The following is a 21011-nucleotide window of genomic DNA, read 5'->3' on the forward strand; positions in this document are numbered from 1 at the left end:
TTTTCCCATACAAAAAAGGTTATTTATCCCAAGCACATTTCTAATCGGTTACTTTGACATGACCATATAGGAATGAGTCATGTAAGCCAATGAGAATGAGGCATGAAAGTTTATAGATTGCGTAACCTTATAATAGTCATATGATGAATAATGGAATGGATGCAATGTTTCCTTTTTACCTTCTTCTAATTCTCCCCAAGGTATTTCTGATTCTTTCTCTTATCTCAATTCTTATAGAAGTTGTGAGTTGACTCCCTGTAACATTCAATCATTTCCACCCCAATTCTCATGCAACCCCTGCCATAACTGAAACCCTCCAGGTTTCAAATATCAGACCTTAAACACTTGTAACCAAGAAATCACTTGAAACACATTGTTAAAGAGAGTGTGTAGTCTATAGTATAACTTGTCTTTTTTTCATTTAAAAGTTATCATGTAGGGACGGAACTAGGACTCGAACTTGGGGGGGGGAGGGGGGCGGGCCAACTTCTTTTGTTTGAGGATTTTAGAAATTGGGATATCAATGCTAGAGAAGGCAAGGTGACAATATCATTATTGGTTTTTCAATTCTTTTTTTTGAAAAAAAACTATACTTTCCCATAATCTACAAATCAAATTAAAGTCATAGTAACTATAGGAATTTATTATAGTTTTAAAAACTAGATTGGATAAAGAATCGAAAATGAGTAGTTCTTTGTTTTTAGTCAAAATAGTGACATCATAACTATTATAATTATGTATTTAACATTATAAATACATAAAAATTTGGCTTTATTCTTTTCATATTATTCTATCCCAAACCTTTTATAATGCTATATATATATATATTTTTGTTGTTGAAAGTATAATGCTATATATTAATAACTACAGTTCAAAGTTTAAACCCATATCAACTACTAAATCAATATATCTGCTAAAATATTGACTAATTAATAGCATAAGAGGAGAGATATTTCAAAAGTTGTATATCTAAAAATCTAATAATAACGACAACAGCTCTCAAGCAATCAAATGACAAGGGGTAAGTCTATCTTTTTATTCAAAAAAAAAAAAATGATAAGGGGCAAGTTATACACTTATACTATATAATTACATAATAAATGCTTTTCATCAGTTTTTTTTTTGGAAAACCGTTTTCCATCAATTAGTAACAGCCACAAATAAACTTTTTTTGCATCATTTTATTTTCCTTTTTAAGTGCTTATCACATATTCAGATAAAGACAAGTCTAAACGTCGCAAAGCCCACAGCAACTTAAAAAAAAAGTACTACTACAGTAACAAAATAGAGAGAAGTTTAGAGAACTCATCAAAGCAGCCACAATAAATCACTTTTGTGTAATTTTTTGTCATTTTTTTTGGTTTTCATTTGTCAATTTGTAAAACTTTTGTGGGAGGGGGCCAAGAATAAATATTAAGGGTCAAGATCTAAAATTTTGTGTAAATTTATATACTAATATATAAATTTTCAAAAATTGAGGGGCCATGGCCCCCCAGCCCTATGAAAGGTCCGTCACTGTTACCATGGCTTTGAAATGGATTTTGTGGTGTGCCTTTATATTAATACTCCATTCCCTCTCTGTGTGTGTTCATGTTTATTTCTCAAATATATATAAGAAAGAGGTAATTATTCCACGTTGCTTAAGAGAATGTGTTTTATATAATATAACTTGCATTGCTCTCCCAAAAGTGGAGTTTTTGGCGTTTCTTTGTGTTAAAACTCAAACCTTTCCCCCAAATGCATCCATGGAAGAGTGGTTTGCTATTATAATGCAAATTTGCCGATTCAAGAATTATTTCAAAGGGTCCATGTGTGAAACCCAATTAAAATTAAAGTAGTCTTTAGAGCTTAACATAAAATTTTATTTGGAGTTTTATTTTATTTTATTAGTTATGGGAAATTATACATTCAAATTATATATATATTTAATTATTTATATAATTTATTGAAATTTGATTTAAAATATATACATTAAATTATTACTCATAAAACATGAAAAATCAAGTTCTAACATTACAAAAATTTCTCAAAGCATAACAATACAAGAATTAAAAATCATGAACACTTCAAATCTTAAAACATAAATAAATAAAAACATAAATTCAATAATACAACACTAAAAGATAATAAAAATCAAAGTTTAAAGACCAAAAATCATATGCCTTGTATTAAACTTTTTGGTTTGGGCTGGAGTCGACTTTTATAGTCTGAAAAATTAGGTTTTGGATGGAGATACAAGGTCCCAGACAATTACAATAGACAGCGCATGGAGCAATAAAAACTAAAAGACGACGCGCATCAGCATGAGACTTGTCTTGTCTGTTAATTAATTAATTAATTGGAAACTGAAAAGCTAAACAGAACCAAGCCTGCCAGACACACAAGCGAAGAGGTGGAAATGGAAATTTATCATTTTTAACACGTTATTAGATATTAATTTCTGAGAAGAAGGTCAAGGTCCCCCATAATATATTAGTCTATTATATCTCCATTTAATAGGTTGCTGTGGTCTCAAGGAGTTATCATTTATGATTTATTTATATATATATATATTTAAGAACTTTAGTCGGTCAGCGGACACTGGTAGTTGTGTCGTAATTAATGTAATAACTACTTCTGCAACTTTGACTTATTTTAGTATCAATCTTACCTCAAATGTATCAATCTTACTTCAATTTAGTGACTTTGAACTTTGAAGCCAAATGGGTGGAAGAACAGGAACTCTGCTGCTGCTGCTTTTCATGCAATATTTGGTTATAACACTCACAGCCAACGACGACTGTAAGTTGACTTCAATTGCTTTCTCCTTTTTCTTTCTTTGTTAATCATTTTTTCCTTGTTATCATATGTGAATGAATTGCTGAGACAGAGACAGAGACAGAGAAAGAAACATGGCAAAGACTATAAAATTGGATTTTTGATTCTTGAAATTTCTTCTACTTAATAATTTAACCATTCTCAACAAAACTGAAAAATACATTCAGTTTGGTGACCTTCGGACAATAATTTGACCCACCTGGGGTGATGAATTTTCATTTGTTCTTGTTGTAGTAAGCAGATGGAGAAAGAACAAAATTGTTCTAAATTGTACTGGCAAGGGCTTGCTACTCAGCCTCTGTCTATCTTTTGCAATTTCTGTACAATGAGGTGCTATACAAACTGTGTATATATATACACACACACGCAAGACTTTACCTATGAGGATCCCTTGATTTTAGCACAATAAAGGGCTTACATGTTTACAACATGTGGTTCATGCGCGATATGCAATTCCTCCACAGCACACAGAGGGTTACTGTTTTTTTTAGGTGATTATCAATGATCTCCAGTGTGAAGGTTGTGGATCAGTGCCTTGGAGAGTTACCCTTTGTTCCATTAACTGCATATGACAATAGATTGACACACTCCCTCTTCTACGGGCACAGTGCACATTTATCTAGTAGCACTCATAAGTTAAGATTGATAGTAGTACTCAGTCAACCTTGACAAGAAAATCATCTCTTGGATGGGGCTTTATTTTTGTTCTTTGGGTTGCTGAAATAATAGTAGATTGCGACCATGTCCTGAAAATTGCTTGCCTAAAAATGGAATAAGGCTAGTCCTAATCCTCCTCTCAGTTTAGTACATATTCAAATATAATGCTTGCTAATGAACTTCACCTCAAATGGCACTTCCTTCTCCCATAATTACATGTGTAACTTATCATCATATAATCCTTGTATACTTTTATTTGACTATTCATATTGTTTCTATTCCACCACCCTTTTTGGTGATTCAATTATTAATACTGTTTTATAATTTTTGCTGCAGTTAATGGTCTACTGTCTCTCCAGGATGAGTTGAAGAACACACCAAATTGGAAGGCTAGTGCTGATCCTTGTGACAATTGGGAAGGGATTAAGTGCAACAATTCGCGTGTGACCTCCTTGTAATTTGACCCTATAATGATTTTTTAAGGTTTTTAATTCTGTCCATTCTTTTTTATTTATATATATTAACGTGACTGTTCTTTATTCCAGAATATTGACAAGCATGAATTTGATGGGGAAACTATCTAGTGAGATCAGCCAGTTGTCTGAGTTGCAGACTTTGTAGGTTCTTTTATTTGCTTTTATTTGCACTTGGCTGCTTCTGTTTTTATGGTAATCCAATTTAACTATTGTGTTGAGGGAAGACTTGGCTACCATCTATTTTCATAGGCTTTCAGTACTCAGATGTCTAAAAATTCAATGCTCAACAACATCTGAGGCAGCACATACCTCATGCCTGGGAGCCCTTTATCTTTGAAACATGCATCCCAAAAATCAACTATTTCATGGGATTATTATCATAAATATAGTGACTACGAAATTTTATTTTTTGTTTTATTTCACAAATAGATGAAGTGTGTCTTTGGCAAAAATTATAAAAAGCCAGCTTATTTTACTATTCAACTTATTTTTGCTACTATTTATTGGTCTTATTGTACTTTTTGGTAATATTTATGGGTCTCCCGGTACTATTTCAGCTAATTTTTACATTTATTTATAGTATTTTCAGCAAAACTTTTCAATTTCAGCAAAATAAGCGGATCCCAGATAGACCCGAAATGTCACAAATAGATGAAATCAATTACTCCATTATATGATGCAGTATTCACTAGTTGCTTCTTCAGTTAGTCATCTGCAAGTTCATTCCTAATTATCAGTTTTTTTTTCTTTCACACAGGGATCTCTCTTACAACAAGAACATAACAGGACCACTTCCAAATTCAATTGGGAATTTAATGAACCTAATAAACGTGTAAGGAAATATCAATTGCTGTCAGTGGATTAACTCAAACTAAACTTGTGTTTTAGATCCTTGCAGTTAACCTGTTGCTTTTTGCTTGCACACTAGAAACCTGATTGGTTGCAGTTTCTCTGGCTCTATTCCAGACACAATAGGAAATCTACAGAAGCTAATTACTCTGTAAGGCTTTGACTTGGTTTTCTACTATTGTTTTAATTTTTAATGCATGTCTGCAATTACTTATGTCTCTTTAAGTTATCATCCATTTTGCACAGTGTTCTGGATGAAGGATCTATTTTTGCATCATGTAAATCTCCCATATGAAGCTATATCTATTACAGTTTCATTTTTGAGCCAATGTACACTGAATTTTCTGGAACCTTTCATTCTCTATCAATGCAGATCTCTGAATAATAATAACTTCAGTGGACACATTCCTACTTCTATTGGTCGTCTTTCCAACCTTTATTGGCTAGACCTAGCTGAAAACCAGCTTGAAGGACCTCTACCAGTCTCTGATGGGAATACACCTGGTCTCAATATGCTAGTCAAGGCAAAGCACTTGTATGTCAAGTCTAATTTCAAGCTAAATAGTTCATTTTCTCCAATTAATCACAATCTAAGATTCTTTCATCATCTACAGCCATCTTGAAAAGAATAAGTTCTCAGGCGAAATTCCATCTGAACTTTTCAGCTCAAATATGGTTCTGAAACATTTGTAAGCTTCTTGAATCCGAGCCATTGTCTAAAATTTGTCGGTACAGCAAGCCTTATGAGACTTCATATATGACATTTGAAATATGTCTAACAGACCACTCTTTGGTTATGTTTTTGTTTTTCGCATGTATGGCTTGAATTCAATTCTGTGTACTTCATGTACAAAGGCGTTAATTGGACTTTCACATAGTTGACTTGGGTTATAGATAATCTAGGGCAATGATATTCTCACACTTGTTTTTTCACATCCACTTTCTTACATCCATTTTCATGTTTTATATGTGGAGAATAAGTGTTTCTCTATTCTTTGATGTTTGAGATAGATAGTTATTTGTCTGTATTTAAGGTTTTGGTTTGTGAGCATGCTTTTGTGGCACCTTTGTAATATCCCTATTTTCTTAGTGAAACTTTCTCCTAGATGCCGCTCATGGACACAGGCCTAAGCCAAACTACGTAAATCTTTGTATTCTTGTGTGATTGTCTTTTCTATTTTTCACAAACCACTATTATTTGGTTACACACACAACATTGTTTTCATTTTCTGAGTCTCCACCTCTAATGCCAAATATGAACTCAAACGTCTTTGATATAGAAGCTAAGAAGTTCACTTTAAAATTATCAATTGTGCAGCAAAACACTGTCAATTTAGTAGTTATTTTCTACCCCTGCCCCTCCCTACAGGCTTCTTAGTAGCAATTATCTCACCGGCAACATTCCTGAAACCCTTGGATCTGTGACGCATTTGGAGGTGATGTGAGTATCTAGCTCACATGCTAAAGTGAATTCAGTCTAAGATTGTTGGAGCTGTGAACCTCTTTCGAGTTATTGTACTAAGTATCTTGTTTTGGCTACAGACGCTTTGATAGGAATTCATTGAGTGGGCCCGTACCTTCAAACCTCAATAATCTTGTAAATGTTAGCGAGCTGTAAGTAATGATGATAGACATATCAAATACAACACTTATAATGATTTTTTTTTTAAATAATGTTGTGGGAAATTTCACTTTACAAATAGAGCTGTTGATGCTCTTTGTTCAGGTACTTGTCCAACAATAAGCTGACTGGTCCTGTACCTAACCTTACTGGCATGAACAACCTCCACTATGTGTAAGTTGCAATGATATTACTAAATGACTATGAATTTCATTTGTGTTGCAGGGGTAAGTGAGTAGTGTCAGACCATTACAATTTACGATCAGTTAATTATAATATTTTTTGGGACTAAAGCCTTTGTCGTTGTTGATGTATTTATCCTTTTTTTTGAACTCCAAAGTGGATACTATTTTCCATCTTCACTTTTCTAGGTTAAATTTATTTAATATTACTGCTATCGATATGTTTTTTTTGTTGAGATTGTAAGTGTATTCTGCAGGGATATGAGCAACAATAGTTTCGATGAGTCTGACTTTCCTCCATGGATTTCATCCTTAGAGTCTTTGACGACATTGTAAGTTTCATTTTCCCTTCTCCATATCCCTGCCCCCTTTCACTATCATCAACACATTGATTGTCTCACAATTTTGACCTTACTATGCTCTAGCTCCTTAAGAGTGATTGGCTTCTAATATGCAGTTGTTGGTATTTTCTGCACATTTGAATGAACTCACATAACTTGGTCTACTTAGTCCTCATCTGTAGCCTGCAGCTATTTCTAGTTTCTGGCAAATTTGTAGATATTTGTTATATCATATCTCATTCGATGCCCTCTCAACAATACCCACTACTATTTTCATCGACACAATGCATGGACATTTTTTTAACTTAAGTATGTAAGTACCCAGAGAAAGCATTAGTCACATCTATGCTATATCCTAAAAGGATCAGTCTATCACAATTGAGGCTCCTCTTAGTTGTTTATGTTGTGCAACTATGGAAGCTCTAACATTAATTATTGTGATTTGGGACTAGGAAAAGCATATTCACATGAACAAAAAAAAAAAAAAAAAAACATTCATAAAAGACACCAATATTTAATGTGGTTCTACATACAATGGCAACACCAACAAAAATATCCACTATCAATGATATGGATTACAATGCTTATCTATGAACCCAACATGTTCTTCTAGGAGTTTTTCACCTCTCCCCACATGGAAGAACCTTGGGCAAAAGTCAACAAACCCTTTACAACAATGCCTATTTATAAAGCTTCAATTATATTCCTTAATGGACAAGTAATACCCATTACTTCTTCAATAAGGAATACTTTTCCTTATATGACAAGGAGAATCCTTGTCTTCCACACCAAGGAAAAACTTTTCCTTCTATACCAAGGAAACCCAGACCAAAACTAATTAGGAATTTGAGGCAATATTCAACAGTTTATATAGCCGAATTTGACCTGTGTTGATAATGAAACATTCCAGAAAATGCTACTGGCTTTCACTTCATGCATTTAATTGTAAACTCTGCTCAACAACCTCTAGAGTCATACCAGCCAATATATCCTTGAATTGATATATGCAGCTGGATTTCTATTAAATCTTCACCATAAATAGCATGTGTTCTGGTAATATGAACATATGCTCACTATCCTCCCCTTAAATAAATAATTAAGTTAAAAAAAAAATTTCACATCTTTTCTAGTGTGGTTTAGATTGCCATGTTGCATCTCTTTGTAATTTCGACCAAAAAAAAAAAAGAAAAAGAAAAAAAAAAAGAGCAAGTGTAATGACCCCACTCCAACTGTGTAGACATTGTTTGCTTTGGTTCTCAGACCATCACGGCTTTGTTCTCCCCCCTCCCAAAGCACACAACAATGGGAGAAAAGACCTTTACACATAAAAGGGAGATTACCCCTTATAAGCACATCCCCATGTGCTTCTCTAGGAGATGTGTGACTCCAAGATCGCTTCTTCCTTTGGTCCTTCATAATCCACCCTGTTACGGGCACTAAGTGGGTCCCTAATCTAGTCTTGTCTTTTAAGTTAATGTTGTTAGCAAGACAGACCATGGTCCTTCTTGGGCCCCTGCATGTGAAACCAGTGGTGCTTTTGTGTGTTTGTGTGTGTGAATGTCTTCAAGAAAATTTTCATGCATAGAAAAAGGTTTAAAGTATTTAATATCAGTATTCAACCTATAAATCTTCTGTTTGCAGAATGATGGAAAACACACATTGTCAAGGAGAAGTTCCTGTTAATTTATTCAACCTTACCAATTTACAGACTGTGTGAGTATCAATTCAATTTCAAGTAGCACCATTTTCAACAAAATGGATGTTTAGAAAATCCAAATGAAAAAGCATGTAATTTTGTTAGATTTGAAAACAATGAAGTCTATTTTTACACACAATGACATGACTGTTTTGACATGTGGGGATAGGGTATTAAGGAACAACCGGCTCAATGGGACCTTAGATGTTGGCACTGCCTATAGCAACCAACTGCAACTTATCGATCTGCAGAACAATTCAATTGAAAGCTTCACAATAAGAGCTAAAGGATACAACAAGACATTGATGTAAGCCATATTTAGTTATTTTGGTTGTTTTATTTTAGTTGCACTATTAAAAGAATAACTTTTTTTCTTGTTGGATTTTTTTTTCTTTGGCTGATAATTTTGGGGGGGGGGGGGGGGTAGAGGTTCCAAACCTAGGTTTCCTTCATGAAGAGAATTGAGCAATTCAATTACATCATAAGACTCTTGGTTTGTTGGAGTCAAATTTCCATGATATGTACACTGTCTTCTGGTTTTATTTAGCAGTTTCTCACATCATTGGACTAATTATCCATAATTTTTTTGCAGACTTGTGGAAAACCCATTTTGTGAGAATAATGAGAATAATGTCGAGAGTTACTGCATGGTTCCCCAATCAAAAAACACTAGTGCATTCTCAACTCCACCAAATAACTGTCAGCCTATAAACTGCAATTTGGGTCAGGATTCCAGCCCTAATTGTAAATGTGCATATCCATACAAGGGAACTCTATATTTTCGAGCACCTTCCTTCTCAGATTTGGGAAACCTAAGTTACTACATAGATATTCAGAGTTCTTTAATGGAATTTGCGCAGTCCCACAAACTGCCTGTGGATTTAGTTTCCGTAAGTAACCTCTTCAAAGACTTATCTGAAAACCTTGAAATGAGCATACAAGTCTTCCCATCTGGTCAAGATCATTTCAATCGAACAGGAATATCTAACATTGGGTTTGTGCTTAGCAACCAGACATTTAAGCCTCCAAATGAATTTGGACCCTTCTATTTTAAGGCTATGCCATATGGTTTTTTTTCAGGTAAGTTCCAATTTGCATTCTATATTAAAAAGTAATACTTGCAATATTTGCCTTTTCTTATTGTGATGCATCTCTTAAAAAAGAAATTGATACAATGTTAGCTTCATCTTATTATGACCTCTCTCTCTCTCTCTCATGTGCATCATTTAGAGGAATACATAGAGTCAAAAAAGCAGTCAAGCATAGGTGTTATTATTGGAGCAGCAATTGGTGGCACTGTCCTGCTGCTTCTATTACTCTTAGCAGGGTTTTATGCATTCCACCAAAAAAGAAGAGCAGAAAGAGCTTCTGATCAATTACACCCTTTTGGTAAGATAACTATGACATACATTTTGTACTTGAGAGCTATTAATACAAAATTGTAAGGGATATAATCACTTTCACACCATACAAATGCAGCACGCTGGGATCCAAATAATGGCAGTGGTGGCATTCCTCAGTTGAAAGGAACAAGATGTTTCTCTTTTGAAGAGCTTAAGAAGTACACCAACAAGTTTTCTGAAGAAAATTCTATTGGATCTGGGGGTTATGGAAAGGTTTAAATATGAATACTCTCTCTAGAATATTGGTTGTTCACGAAAGTTCCAAGAATATATAAGATTTTTAAAATTTTATAGCAAGAAATGTTTTTCACTTAATGCAATTTGTTATGTTCTTTTGCTACTTCAAATGTTTAATCTCCTTTACAAAATCTTTTCCTTTTTATCCGCATATATTTATATATATATATATATATATATATTTTTTTTTTTTTTTCGGTTAATGAGAACTCCTTAAGTTTCTCAACGTAGTTCTGGACAATTTCTATCGATAAATTGTGTTACCAAATGTCTAATTCGTCAACATTACTACAGGTTTATTTGGGGACTCTTCCCACCGGTCAACTGATTGCCATCAAACGAGCTCAGAAAGAATCAATGCAGGGTGACCTTGAGTTCAAAACCGAGATTGAACTTCTGTCAAGGGTTCATCATAAGAATCTTGTCAGCCTTGTTGGTTTTTGTTTCGATCAAGGTGAACAGATGCTTGTATATGAGTATGTTCCTAATGGATCTCTAAAGGATAACCTTTCAGGTACTTCAACCACTATTAAAATGATTTTCAGAAGTTTTTTTATACTTCAACAGTGTGCCTTCCTCCAGGGACAATATTAGAGGAAAATATAATATGTCATAACTCTGATAGCTTCTTTCCAGGGAATGTAAATCATCATGTAGATAATGTTGACAATTTTTCATTAACATTTAATGAGATAGCTATTCTTTATGTAGGGAAGTCAGGATTCAGGTTGGATTGGATGAGGAGACTGAAAATAGCACTTGGTGCAGCTAGAGGCCTGGCTTATCTTCATGAATTTGCTAACCCTCCTATTATACACAGGGACATTAAGTCAACCAACATTCTCCTGGATGAACACTTAAATGCAAAAGTTTCTGATTTTGGACTGTCTAAGCCTATGGGTGAAGGAGAAAAGGGCCATGTCAGCACTCAAGTTAAAGGCACAATGGTCAGTGGAAAATCCTTTTGCAAAACTTTTTTAGTGAAAGAAAATAAGCATTAGGAGCTTATAATAATCTGGCTACATTTATTAATGGAAGAATCAGATCAAGACTTTTGCACAAAATTGTCCCATTTTTAGGGTACCTGATCCTTTTGTTGAATTGGATGTCAGTTGTATGACGATATTCACTATGTTAGGGGTTTATGATTTTATTAATATTTGTAATTTGTGTGTTTGATTTTATTGGTCCCTAGTTGTATAGATCTAGTATACGTGGCTCAATAAAAATGATTATTTATCAAAAAAAACCTCTGACACTGTGACTTGATTTCTATAATGGTGTAGGGGTACATGGATCCTGAGTATTACATGACTCAGCAATTAACTGAAAAGAGTGATGTATATAGCTTTGGAGTGCTAATGCTGGAGCTGATAACTGCAAGAATGCCAATTGAAAGGGGTAAATATATTGTAAGAGTGGTACAAACAGCAATTGATAGAACGAAAGATCTATACAACCTTCAAGAAATTCTAGATCCTACCATTGGTTTGCAAACATCACTAAAAGGTCTAGAGAAGTTCGTGGACTTGGCAATGAGGTGTGTTGAAGAATTAGGAGGCAACAGGCCGACAATGGGTGATGTGGTGAAGGAGATTGAGAACGTAATGCAGATGGTTGGTTTGAACCCCAATGTTGAATCTGCATCCACTTCAGCTAGTTATGAGGATGTAAGTAAGGGGAACTCAGGCCATCCTTACAGCAATGAGAGCTTTGAGTATAGTGGGAGTTTTCCAACTTCAAAGACAGACCATCAGTGAGTATCCTTTTTACGTTTGAGCTTCTGCTAATTGGCTGCTTTAATTGTGTTGGATAGCTAGCTAGAAGATACTGTGATGGTTGTTTTCTTCACATGATAAAGAAGCAGAATTGTAATTTGAAAGTTGAATTAGTGTGAAAACACTAATGCTTGTTTAGACTCCCAATTTTAAATTACGATTTACTTGCTTTTACTCTAACTTATCTAAGTGCGAAACAAAAGTAAATGAAGTCATAAGCAAATCACAATGAGCAATAAAAGTAAAGCTTAAAGAGTAAGGAAGATAGATGTAAATACAAGATAACACCGAGATGTGTTATCGAAGAGGAAACAGAAAAAACTCGACGAAAAACCTCTCCGTGACCTTCCAAGTTGAAATCGATCCACTAGTGAATAAGTTGGAGTACACAAATATCAAAAAGACCCTCCAAGTTCAATCTACCTAATGTACTTGAGCCCTCCAACTTCCTGCTATTAATGGACTTCTCGGAGTCTTGTTTTCATTGGTTTCCAGATCCCATAATTCTGCTCGATTGCATTTGCCACTTAATGGCTTTTCCAATGCTTCTCAAAGGCACTAAAACTTCTCTTAACACTCAGAATGAGTGAGGTAAGTGTTTGGACTAAGAACCTCTCACAGATGTATAGATGGAGAGGTAGGAGTAGAGGAAAACCAAGAGAATTTGTATAGACGACTATGGGTATAACAATTTCTAACTCTTAAGTGTTTTGCTAGGGTTTTCTCTTTGAAAAACATTCCTTACGATTTTGTGGGTAATGAGGGTATATATAGTGTGTGTAAAGAATTTAGTAAAACACTTCATTTTTGCCAAACAGAGAGTTTTGTGGGTACCTCGCGAGATTGCCTTTCTCACAAAGTACTCGCAAAATGACAGGTTGGCATGACTCTTTATCTTTTAGTCTTGTGCTTCACATGTGACCTTTTCGCGGTTGCTTTACTCGCGAGCTAGTCATGATTCTACATTGATTTTCATTGCATGCTTGATTCTTCTCCAATCTTTCACACTCATCCTTTACAATTAAACCCACATAGATACAGGGAAATGGTTGACTGAATTACAACCAAATTTGGCATGTAATTAAAGCTAACAAAGGCTAGTTGAAAATCACAACATTACAGAATTGAAATACACACATCATTATCGTATTTATTTTATATTATTTAATGTAGAACAAATAACTGATGAATTAATGATCTAGTTTTCAACTTGTTAGATTATAGAGATAATTTTGTGTAAAAGTTAAAGAAGGTGAATATTCCTTACTTGAGGGATGATACTTATGTGATAAGGACTGACAAATTAATAATTATGGGACACTTATTTTAAATTAGAAAATCCTACAACTTGCTAAAACTATCATATCCACTGCCTGTACTTTTGAATCTGTACTTGGCACAATCCATGCAGCCAATTACTGAGCAGCCATAGCCAATACAAACAGATTATTCATTTGAGGCTAAAAGGAACTTGCACTCCAAAGAATGACAATGCATGTTATACCTGCATAATTTTAATTGTATGAGTAAAAAATTAAAATTTTGTATGAGTAAAAAATTAAAATTTTCCAACCACAGTGTCATATATATGCAAAGTTCCCTTGTCTTCTATATAATACCTTTTCAATTTCACTTGTTTATTTTTCATTTTGGTTGTCCCACTTCCTAATATCACTAAGGGTTGTTTTCCAAACAATATAAGAGAGCTGAGAGCCCCTTAGGTTTGTTTTGTAATATTTGAAGATTATTTCATTTTCTTGCCGGGAAAGCTATTTATGATAGTGTGCTATAGGTCTGGACTAAATTCTATCCTGATGATATAGCTCCTCTAGTGACTCATGATGCTTTGTAATCTTTAATCTTTTATGAAATAAACTTGACCTTTGGATTTGGATTCTAAAAAAAAAAAAAAAAAAAATCTAATTGGAACAACCCGGAAAACACTAACCTTATTATATAGTCCATGTTCAACCGCCAAACACAATCATACATTTTTAATATACGCATCTATCGACCTTTTGAAAAAATTATCAAATTACTCTTCAAATTAAGAAAATTATTTTATGTTATAAAATTACAAATAATCCTAGCTTGGTCACAGTCACAGATTCCAGTTTACTATTGAAAGTTCAATTAGTGTAGAAACACTAATGTTTGTTTATATCCCCAATTTTAAATTACGGCTTAAGTGCTTTTACTCTAACTTAATTAAGTGCAGAATAAGAGTAAAAGATGTGCAATAAACCAAAACACTACTATAATGCATAAGTAAGTACAATAATCGATAAATGTAAAGCTTAAAGAGTAGAGAAGCGAAATGCAAACACAAGATAATATTGAGATGTGTTATTGAAGAGAAAATCGAAGTACTCGACAAAAAACCTCTCTGCGGCCCTCAAAGCCAAAATCAATCCACTAGTGAATAATTTGGAGTATATGAATATCGAAAAGACCCTCTAAGCCTAATTTACACAATATAATTGAGCCCTTTAAGCTCTAGCAACCAACAGACTTCTTGGAGTCTTGTCTTCACTAGTTATACAAATTCCGCAATTTCGCCCGATTGCATCTGACACTCAATGGCTTCTTCCAATGCTTCCTATAGGCACCAAAAATTCTCTTAACACTTAGAATGGGTGAGGTAAGTGTTTGGACTAAAAACCTCTCAAGGATGTGTAGATAGAGAGGTAGGAGTAAATGAGAACTCTAGAGAGATGATGTAGGGGATTGTGGGTAAACAATCTCTAACTATCAAGTGTTTGGCTAGGGTTTTCTCTCTCAAAAGTTTCTTGTGAATACTCCTTGTTCTTCTTACTTTTCATGGCTAATGAGGGTTTATATAGTATTGGTAAAGATAAGAGAAAAAGCACACTCAAAAGTAATCAGGAAGAAAGTTTCACAAATGACTTATGAAATCTAGCATGTCAAAGACTTTTCAAATTCTAGCATGTGCTTTTCACGTGGCCTATTTCGCGGGTTGGCACTTGTGAGCCAGTCGCAAGCTAGTCACGAAATCATCATCTTCACCAAACTCTCACACAACCCTTATAATAAATCCCACAAAAATACAGGGAAATGATTGAATAGAATTACAATCAAATTTGACACAGAATTAAAATCAACATAAAATATAATTGTAAATCACAACTTTACAACTATGTAATTAATTACATCTCCCATATATATATATATATATATATATATATATATATATATTCCATCTCTCTTAATTTCTCGATTGGCAGCTGCGGCTATATATATATATATTCCATCTCTCTTAATTTCTCGATCGGCAGCTGCGGCTAATTTGGAGGAATAGGTATGGAATTAGACTATATATATTTAATACCTCCTCTTTGTCCGTAACTTTCTATGAGTGCGAGAAAATCTTTGGGAGGAATAAGTTTTGGTAGTGAGTGATTACATGCATGCAATGCATGGTAGTAAGTAGTAACACCGATAGATATATATATATATATATATATATATATATTATAATATAATATAAGATCCTATTGCTTGAAAACCAAACCATTATTGGACTATTATAATTTCTAGTTGTCGACAGACTGGATTGCATGCCCGCACTTAATTATTCTAGTATTTGTAATCGGGTCATGTTAACAGGTGCTCTTAGGGCAATTCCTAATAAACCATATTAAGAAAGTTTTAACATTATTTTTATGAAAAAAGAAATGTTAACCAATGCCCCCAATGCCCTTAGGGCATTGGTTTAGGAACCATTTTTAGAAACATTTTATTGGGAGAATGATAAAATAATAATTGTTGTTAATAGCTTTTTATATTTCTCATAAAAATGGTGTAAATTTTTTTCTATTAGGTGGCGTTTGGTACGGAGGAATCCACATTATTCCTAGTATCCAAATTCCAAAGAATGTGATGCCTTGCAGTCTGGATGCTTAGGAATGTAACTATTCTTATGTTTGGTTTAATTGTGAATCTAAAAAGATTCCTAGGAATGTGATATTAGGAGAAAATGGGCTTTTGCCATTTAAAAAAAAAAAAATATCCAGCATTTTGCCCCATTTTTGAAACTATTTAGGGAAATGCCCCTGTTTTGAAACTTGATTTTCTAAAAATAGAGTTTCAATTTAAAATTCGATTTTTGGACAATTAAGTTATAGCAAACTGAAAATTTAAAAGAAAAAAACATTTCTGGAACTCGAGTTCCATTAGTTCATGGACTCGAGTTTCATGTGAAGTACTCGAGTTCCTTGAAAAAATTCAAGTAAAACTCAAGTTCCATGAACTCGAGTACTTTACATGGAACTTGAGATCCAAAAAGGAAAATTTTCTTTTCTAAGTCCACGTTCGCTATAACTCGATGTTCCAAAAATCGAGTTATACATTTGAAACTTGATTTTTTAAAAATCAAGTTTCAAAATAAGTGCATTTCCTTAATTAGTTTTAGACATGAAGTATTTTGCTGGAAAATTTGTAAGAAAGGGGTAAAAGCCCATTTTGGCCTGTGATATTATAATGTTTGGTTTATTTATAGGAATCTTAGCTGAATTATTTATTTTTCTCATTTTATCTTTAGATTTGTAAATCCAATATAAGTCTTTTTTATAAAAAAAAAATCTTCTTCTAAATAAATAATGAAAAACAAAATAGTATAAACTATAAATTATAACAAATTCATTAAAACTATAGTCTAATAGAAGAAAAGATGAATATATCAACAAAGTTGTCTATCCTATATATGTTGTGAAGGGAAGTGATAAAGAAAATGAAAAGATATTGATGATTTGTTTTATATTCTATCTCAATTGCTTAAATGATAAGAAAAAATGGTTAAAATTGTCAATTTATAAAAAATAGAATTTCTTTTAAGCTTGGAAATTTGGATACCTACTTGTTTTAAATGGAATCTACCTTTCTACTAAAATGGGTTAAAGGGGGAATCCAAATTCTTCTAGCATCTAATTTCCTAGTGTGATTTACAACCAAACATAGGAATCTTTAAACATTCCTGAGAATCCTAAAACATTACCCCATACCAAATGCCACATTATGGTTTATTAACAATTACCATAATGGCATCCGCTAACATGACACTTATGAAAAATATAAAAAAAACTAATGACAAAATTAATTACTTTATCATTTTTCCATAAAATGTTTCTAAAAATAGTTTCTAAACCAATGCCTTTAACATTTCCCTTTATAATTTTGTATACCACATAAAATTATGGATCTGTTTTATTGATTGTTGGGAAGTGGTATACCACATAAAATTATGGTTTTGTGTTATTGATTGTTGGGAAATGGGAATCAACCATATATGCAACTCCACACCACAACTACATTAATGAGTCGAGTGTTGGGAGCTAGCTACTTCTTTCTTTAGTTAACTTATGAGTTGAGTTGTGATAGCTACATTCTGTTTACAAGACACAAAGCTGAAATTGTGTTTTAAAATACAATTTTAGTTATAATTTTAAGACGAGTAACTATATTCCCCTCTCTTGAAATTTGAAAAAATGACATTTTATCTTAAATTTCAAGGGAAAAAACGCTTTCCCTTTTAACATTTGATTAACTAATGTTTATGCTAATTGGTTGCTGAAAGTTGGTTGAAACATAATTGTACCTTGAAAAAAAAATGAATGAAAAGTTATAGATAAATAAGTTAAAAAGCTAATGCCAAAATGGAAAGGTGCTAAAAACAGATTCATATAGAAATCAACTATTCAGAGAGAGAGAGAAGAGAGAGAGAGAGATGATAATGTAAGCTGTAAAAGATAACAAGAATACAATCATCTTATAAAAGATTACCAGTTAGGAATGAAGCGGACAAATTTCCTCCTTAGAACAAAAGCTTAAACGTTAATTTCTAATGCCTAGTTTTTGTTAATAAGAGAAGAAAATTCATCTACTTCATCACTTGTGGCAATCAGCTTATTAACATAGTTAACTATGCAAACCGTCTGAATATTGAAACATACATATTAATTCTGCTTATCGCGCAGCAAGTGCTCCGAAACAAACCGCTCCCAGTGGTGCCTCCGCGCAAATTTTTGAGAATTTTTTGTTACTGAGCACAAGCTTAGATAAGCATGCATACTAGCTTTTTCTTCTATATCAAACAAAGCTGAAATGGGAAGAGATTAAACTTGTAAACCCTGGATCAAGAGCTAGTTAATTAGCGAGCGAATTCATCCTCAGAACCTGTGATGCACTCCTTTTCATCTTCAAAACCATTAAGAGAAGGGTGTGGGGAATGGCCTTTTCCAAAGGACCTGATGTGATTTTTAAGTGATCTCTTATGATTAAAGTCAGAACCACAAGTGCAATACCACAACTTCCCACAATTTTTTTCATGTGTCCTCCAATATCCTTTCACTGCAAATGTTTTCCCACATTTTCTACACATAAATGGCTTTGCTCCATGCTTCCTTTTGTAGTGAGTTTGCAGTGTTCTGAAGTCTTTCAGCGGCTTCGCTCGCAGATGGTTGATGGTAGCCTTAGCATGGCAGCTGGTTGAGTTCCTTTGAGTGAATCTGGTCCTTTCTATATTCGGATCCATGCCCCCGCATATGCATCTATAAAAAATATATAATAAAAAAGATTATTTTCAATAACCAATCACAATTTGGCACACATCTATTTTTATTTCCTTGTAAAATAACTAAAAGTTACAAAAAAAAATAAAAAATGAAACACATAACATACTATAACTATTAGAAGATAAAGTGAAACACTTAAGAGTGGATAAAACTTTTTTATACATTCATGTCTAATTTATCTCATACTTACATCAAATTTGTTTAAACCTCAAATCTCATAAGATAAATAAAAATAACTTTTAACTAGGTATATATGTATTTGTTTACAATTAGAATTGTCGATTGATTTTCAATTATGGACAGTAGTACTTCTTGAGGGTATGATTAATAAAGTATAAAGTGGAACACTCAGAATGAATAAATGCTTTTAATTCCTCCCTAAGCTAGCACTAGGAATAATTTTTGGTAATGTCATTATTGATGAACTATTCAAGATTGCTACATGCCATGATCGGGAAAGTGTAAGCTACAAAAAGGCTATTGATTATTTAGGCTTGTTTAGGGCCTTCACCAGTGGACTATTTCCCTGCATCTTTTAATAAAAAGGTTAAGAATTATTATTTAAAGAATGAGTATCCAAAGTTCTGGTTGGAATTGTCATTTTGTGATGCTCATATTGGTTTGTTATCCTGCTCAGCTTTATTCAATAAGCAAATTGTTCGGACCTCAAAATCATAGCATATCAATCTAATACCTAATCCTTAAAGCTCTTTTTAAGGCTCTTTTTTTTTTTTTTCCAACTAAAAACAGTTTCTTTTTAAAGATAACGTTTTTAGTTGAGAATATGGCCAGGGCCGTTCTCAACCATTTAGGCATTTATATGTTTTGTAAAGAAATCCATTACTCTTGTTTACCCCTGGTCCCCTACCATCACCAATCTAAATCACGTGGATGCCACCTGCTGAACGTAACCATGTGCACAAGTTAAACAATACAACAATGGAACACATTCACTGCCTCCAAAACCATGACCACATAGGGTGATTGTCCAAACCTCATCCTCTCATTTATATCTCATTTCCTAGATGAAAATATTTCCTTCTCTTTTATATTCAGCAGCCAATCTGTTTTTTTTATTAAATTCATCTATGATCTCTATTTATTGCTGCATTTAGTTTGTTCTTCTCAATTGCTACTCATTTATTTCATACAATTATAAGTTATTCATTTTGAACCCCCAAGTGATCATTTTGTAGGCCTATGACTCAAAAAATTATACAGTCAGCTTATTAATTCTTGTTACTAAGTTTTTGATTGCAATTAGTAGGATCATGATATGGTTTGTTACCATGGTAGTGATCTGGTTACTTTGATATGGAAATCCAGCCATGGATTGGATCATGAAACAATTTTTCTTTTTATTTGTCCTTTCATGAGGAGAAATTATTCTTCTATTTTTTTTATCAAGTGGGTGAATTTTGTACTGATTCACTATATGGTCATCTTTCATTTACTTGATCATGAGTTTGCCAGTAATCCAATTCTGGCAATACTTGATCATTATATGGTCATCTTTCTTTTTTATATGGTATATACTGTTTCTTTCAATTTATTCAGGAAATTTTATGACACCATTTGATATGTGAACTTTGAGTTTTGACCCACAATTTGATAACTATATGGTTTGATATATGAAAGAAGACACGATTTGCTATTGCAATTATATTTTTTCATAGAGTGAATCCTCAATAATTGCTAACAATCAATTTGCTGTCATGTAAGATATGCAGGCACTGGATAAAGTGGATCCTGGACTTGACGATGATACCCAGTTGAGGTGGCAGCAGGAGCATCGGTTAACTCAGCTTTGGAGGCACACCGTCGATGAGGTATGTAGTTGTATTATTAATACATAGTCGTTTTAAAATTACCTCATGTGCACTACCTAACACAATGCTCGTCCGTGTGCAGGAGGTGCCTAACCTTTTAAAGGTTCGATGCCATAAATGTGTACTACCGCGGGGTGGGCTAGACCCACGTATCACGCTATACATTGATGTAGCAGGTTAAACGTAAATTCTAACATAATTTGTTTGCTTAAATAAAAATTCTCTTCTATTATGTTTGTAGTCAAGAAAAACATAATAGAAATGACTCATTCTTTAGCTAGGCATCTACTCTAAAAGAAAATAGCTCACTTTCAATGGTGTTAGGTTCTAAGGATTTAGGATCTAAATGTATTAGAACTTCAATGTGTAATGTTGGCAAACCATAATCAAAACTTAGAGTCTAGAATTAGGCTACTCAAAGTATATTTATTTGTATAGTTGGAATCGAGTGTATTGCAGGATTTATTATGTAAATCTGTAAGGCTTGATTGATCAAAAATTAGACTCGATCGATCGAAGCTCGTGCAGATTGTTT

At 33.4% G+C, this 21011-nt stretch overlaps 2 protein-coding genes across 3 annotated transcripts; one reads left to right on the top strand and one right to left on the bottom strand.

The window, feature by feature from the left end:
* The first annotated feature begins 2640 nt into the window (after nucleotides 1-2640).
* On the top strand, nucleotides 2641-12237 carry LOC142621910 (leucine-rich repeat receptor protein kinase HPCA1-like). Of its 2 annotated transcripts, XM_075795285.1 has the most exons (20): nucleotides 2641-2781; nucleotides 3811-3928; nucleotides 4020-4091; nucleotides 4708-4782; nucleotides 4879-4950; nucleotides 5173-5334; nucleotides 5414-5488; nucleotides 6169-6240; nucleotides 6342-6413; nucleotides 6526-6594; nucleotides 6860-6934; nucleotides 8585-8656; nucleotides 8809-8946; nucleotides 9232-9529; nucleotides 9653-9719; nucleotides 9870-10028; nucleotides 10119-10255; nucleotides 10574-10793; nucleotides 10991-11226; nucleotides 11566-12237. In XM_075795285.1, exons 1-20 carry the CDS (start codon nucleotides 2703-2705, stop codon nucleotides 12037-12039), a joined length of 2742 nt encoding a protein of 913 aa, XP_075651400.1. In that variant the 5' UTR covers nucleotides 2641-2702; the 3' UTR covers nucleotides 12040-12237. The 2 variants fall into 2 exon arrangements, with proteins under 2 accessions (XP_075651400.1, XP_075651399.1); XM_075795284.1 differs by having other exon boundaries at nucleotides 9232-9719.
* Nucleotides 12238-18223: 5986 nt separating this feature from the next.
* LOC142637218 (zinc finger protein WIP3-like) lies at nucleotides 18224-18607 on the bottom strand. The gene has a single exon (XM_075811503.1). It carries the CDS (start codon nucleotides 18605-18607, stop codon nucleotides 18224-18226), a length of 384 nt encoding a protein of 127 aa, XP_075667618.1.
* Between the last annotated feature and the right edge of the window lie 2404 nt (nucleotides 18608-21011).

Source organism: Castanea sativa, chromosome 1, assembly GCF_040712315.1.
Source record: "Castanea sativa cultivar Marrone di Chiusa Pesio chromosome 1, ASM4071231v1".
Taxonomy (NCBI): Eukaryota; Viridiplantae; Streptophyta; class Magnoliopsida; order Fagales; family Fagaceae; genus Castanea; species Castanea sativa.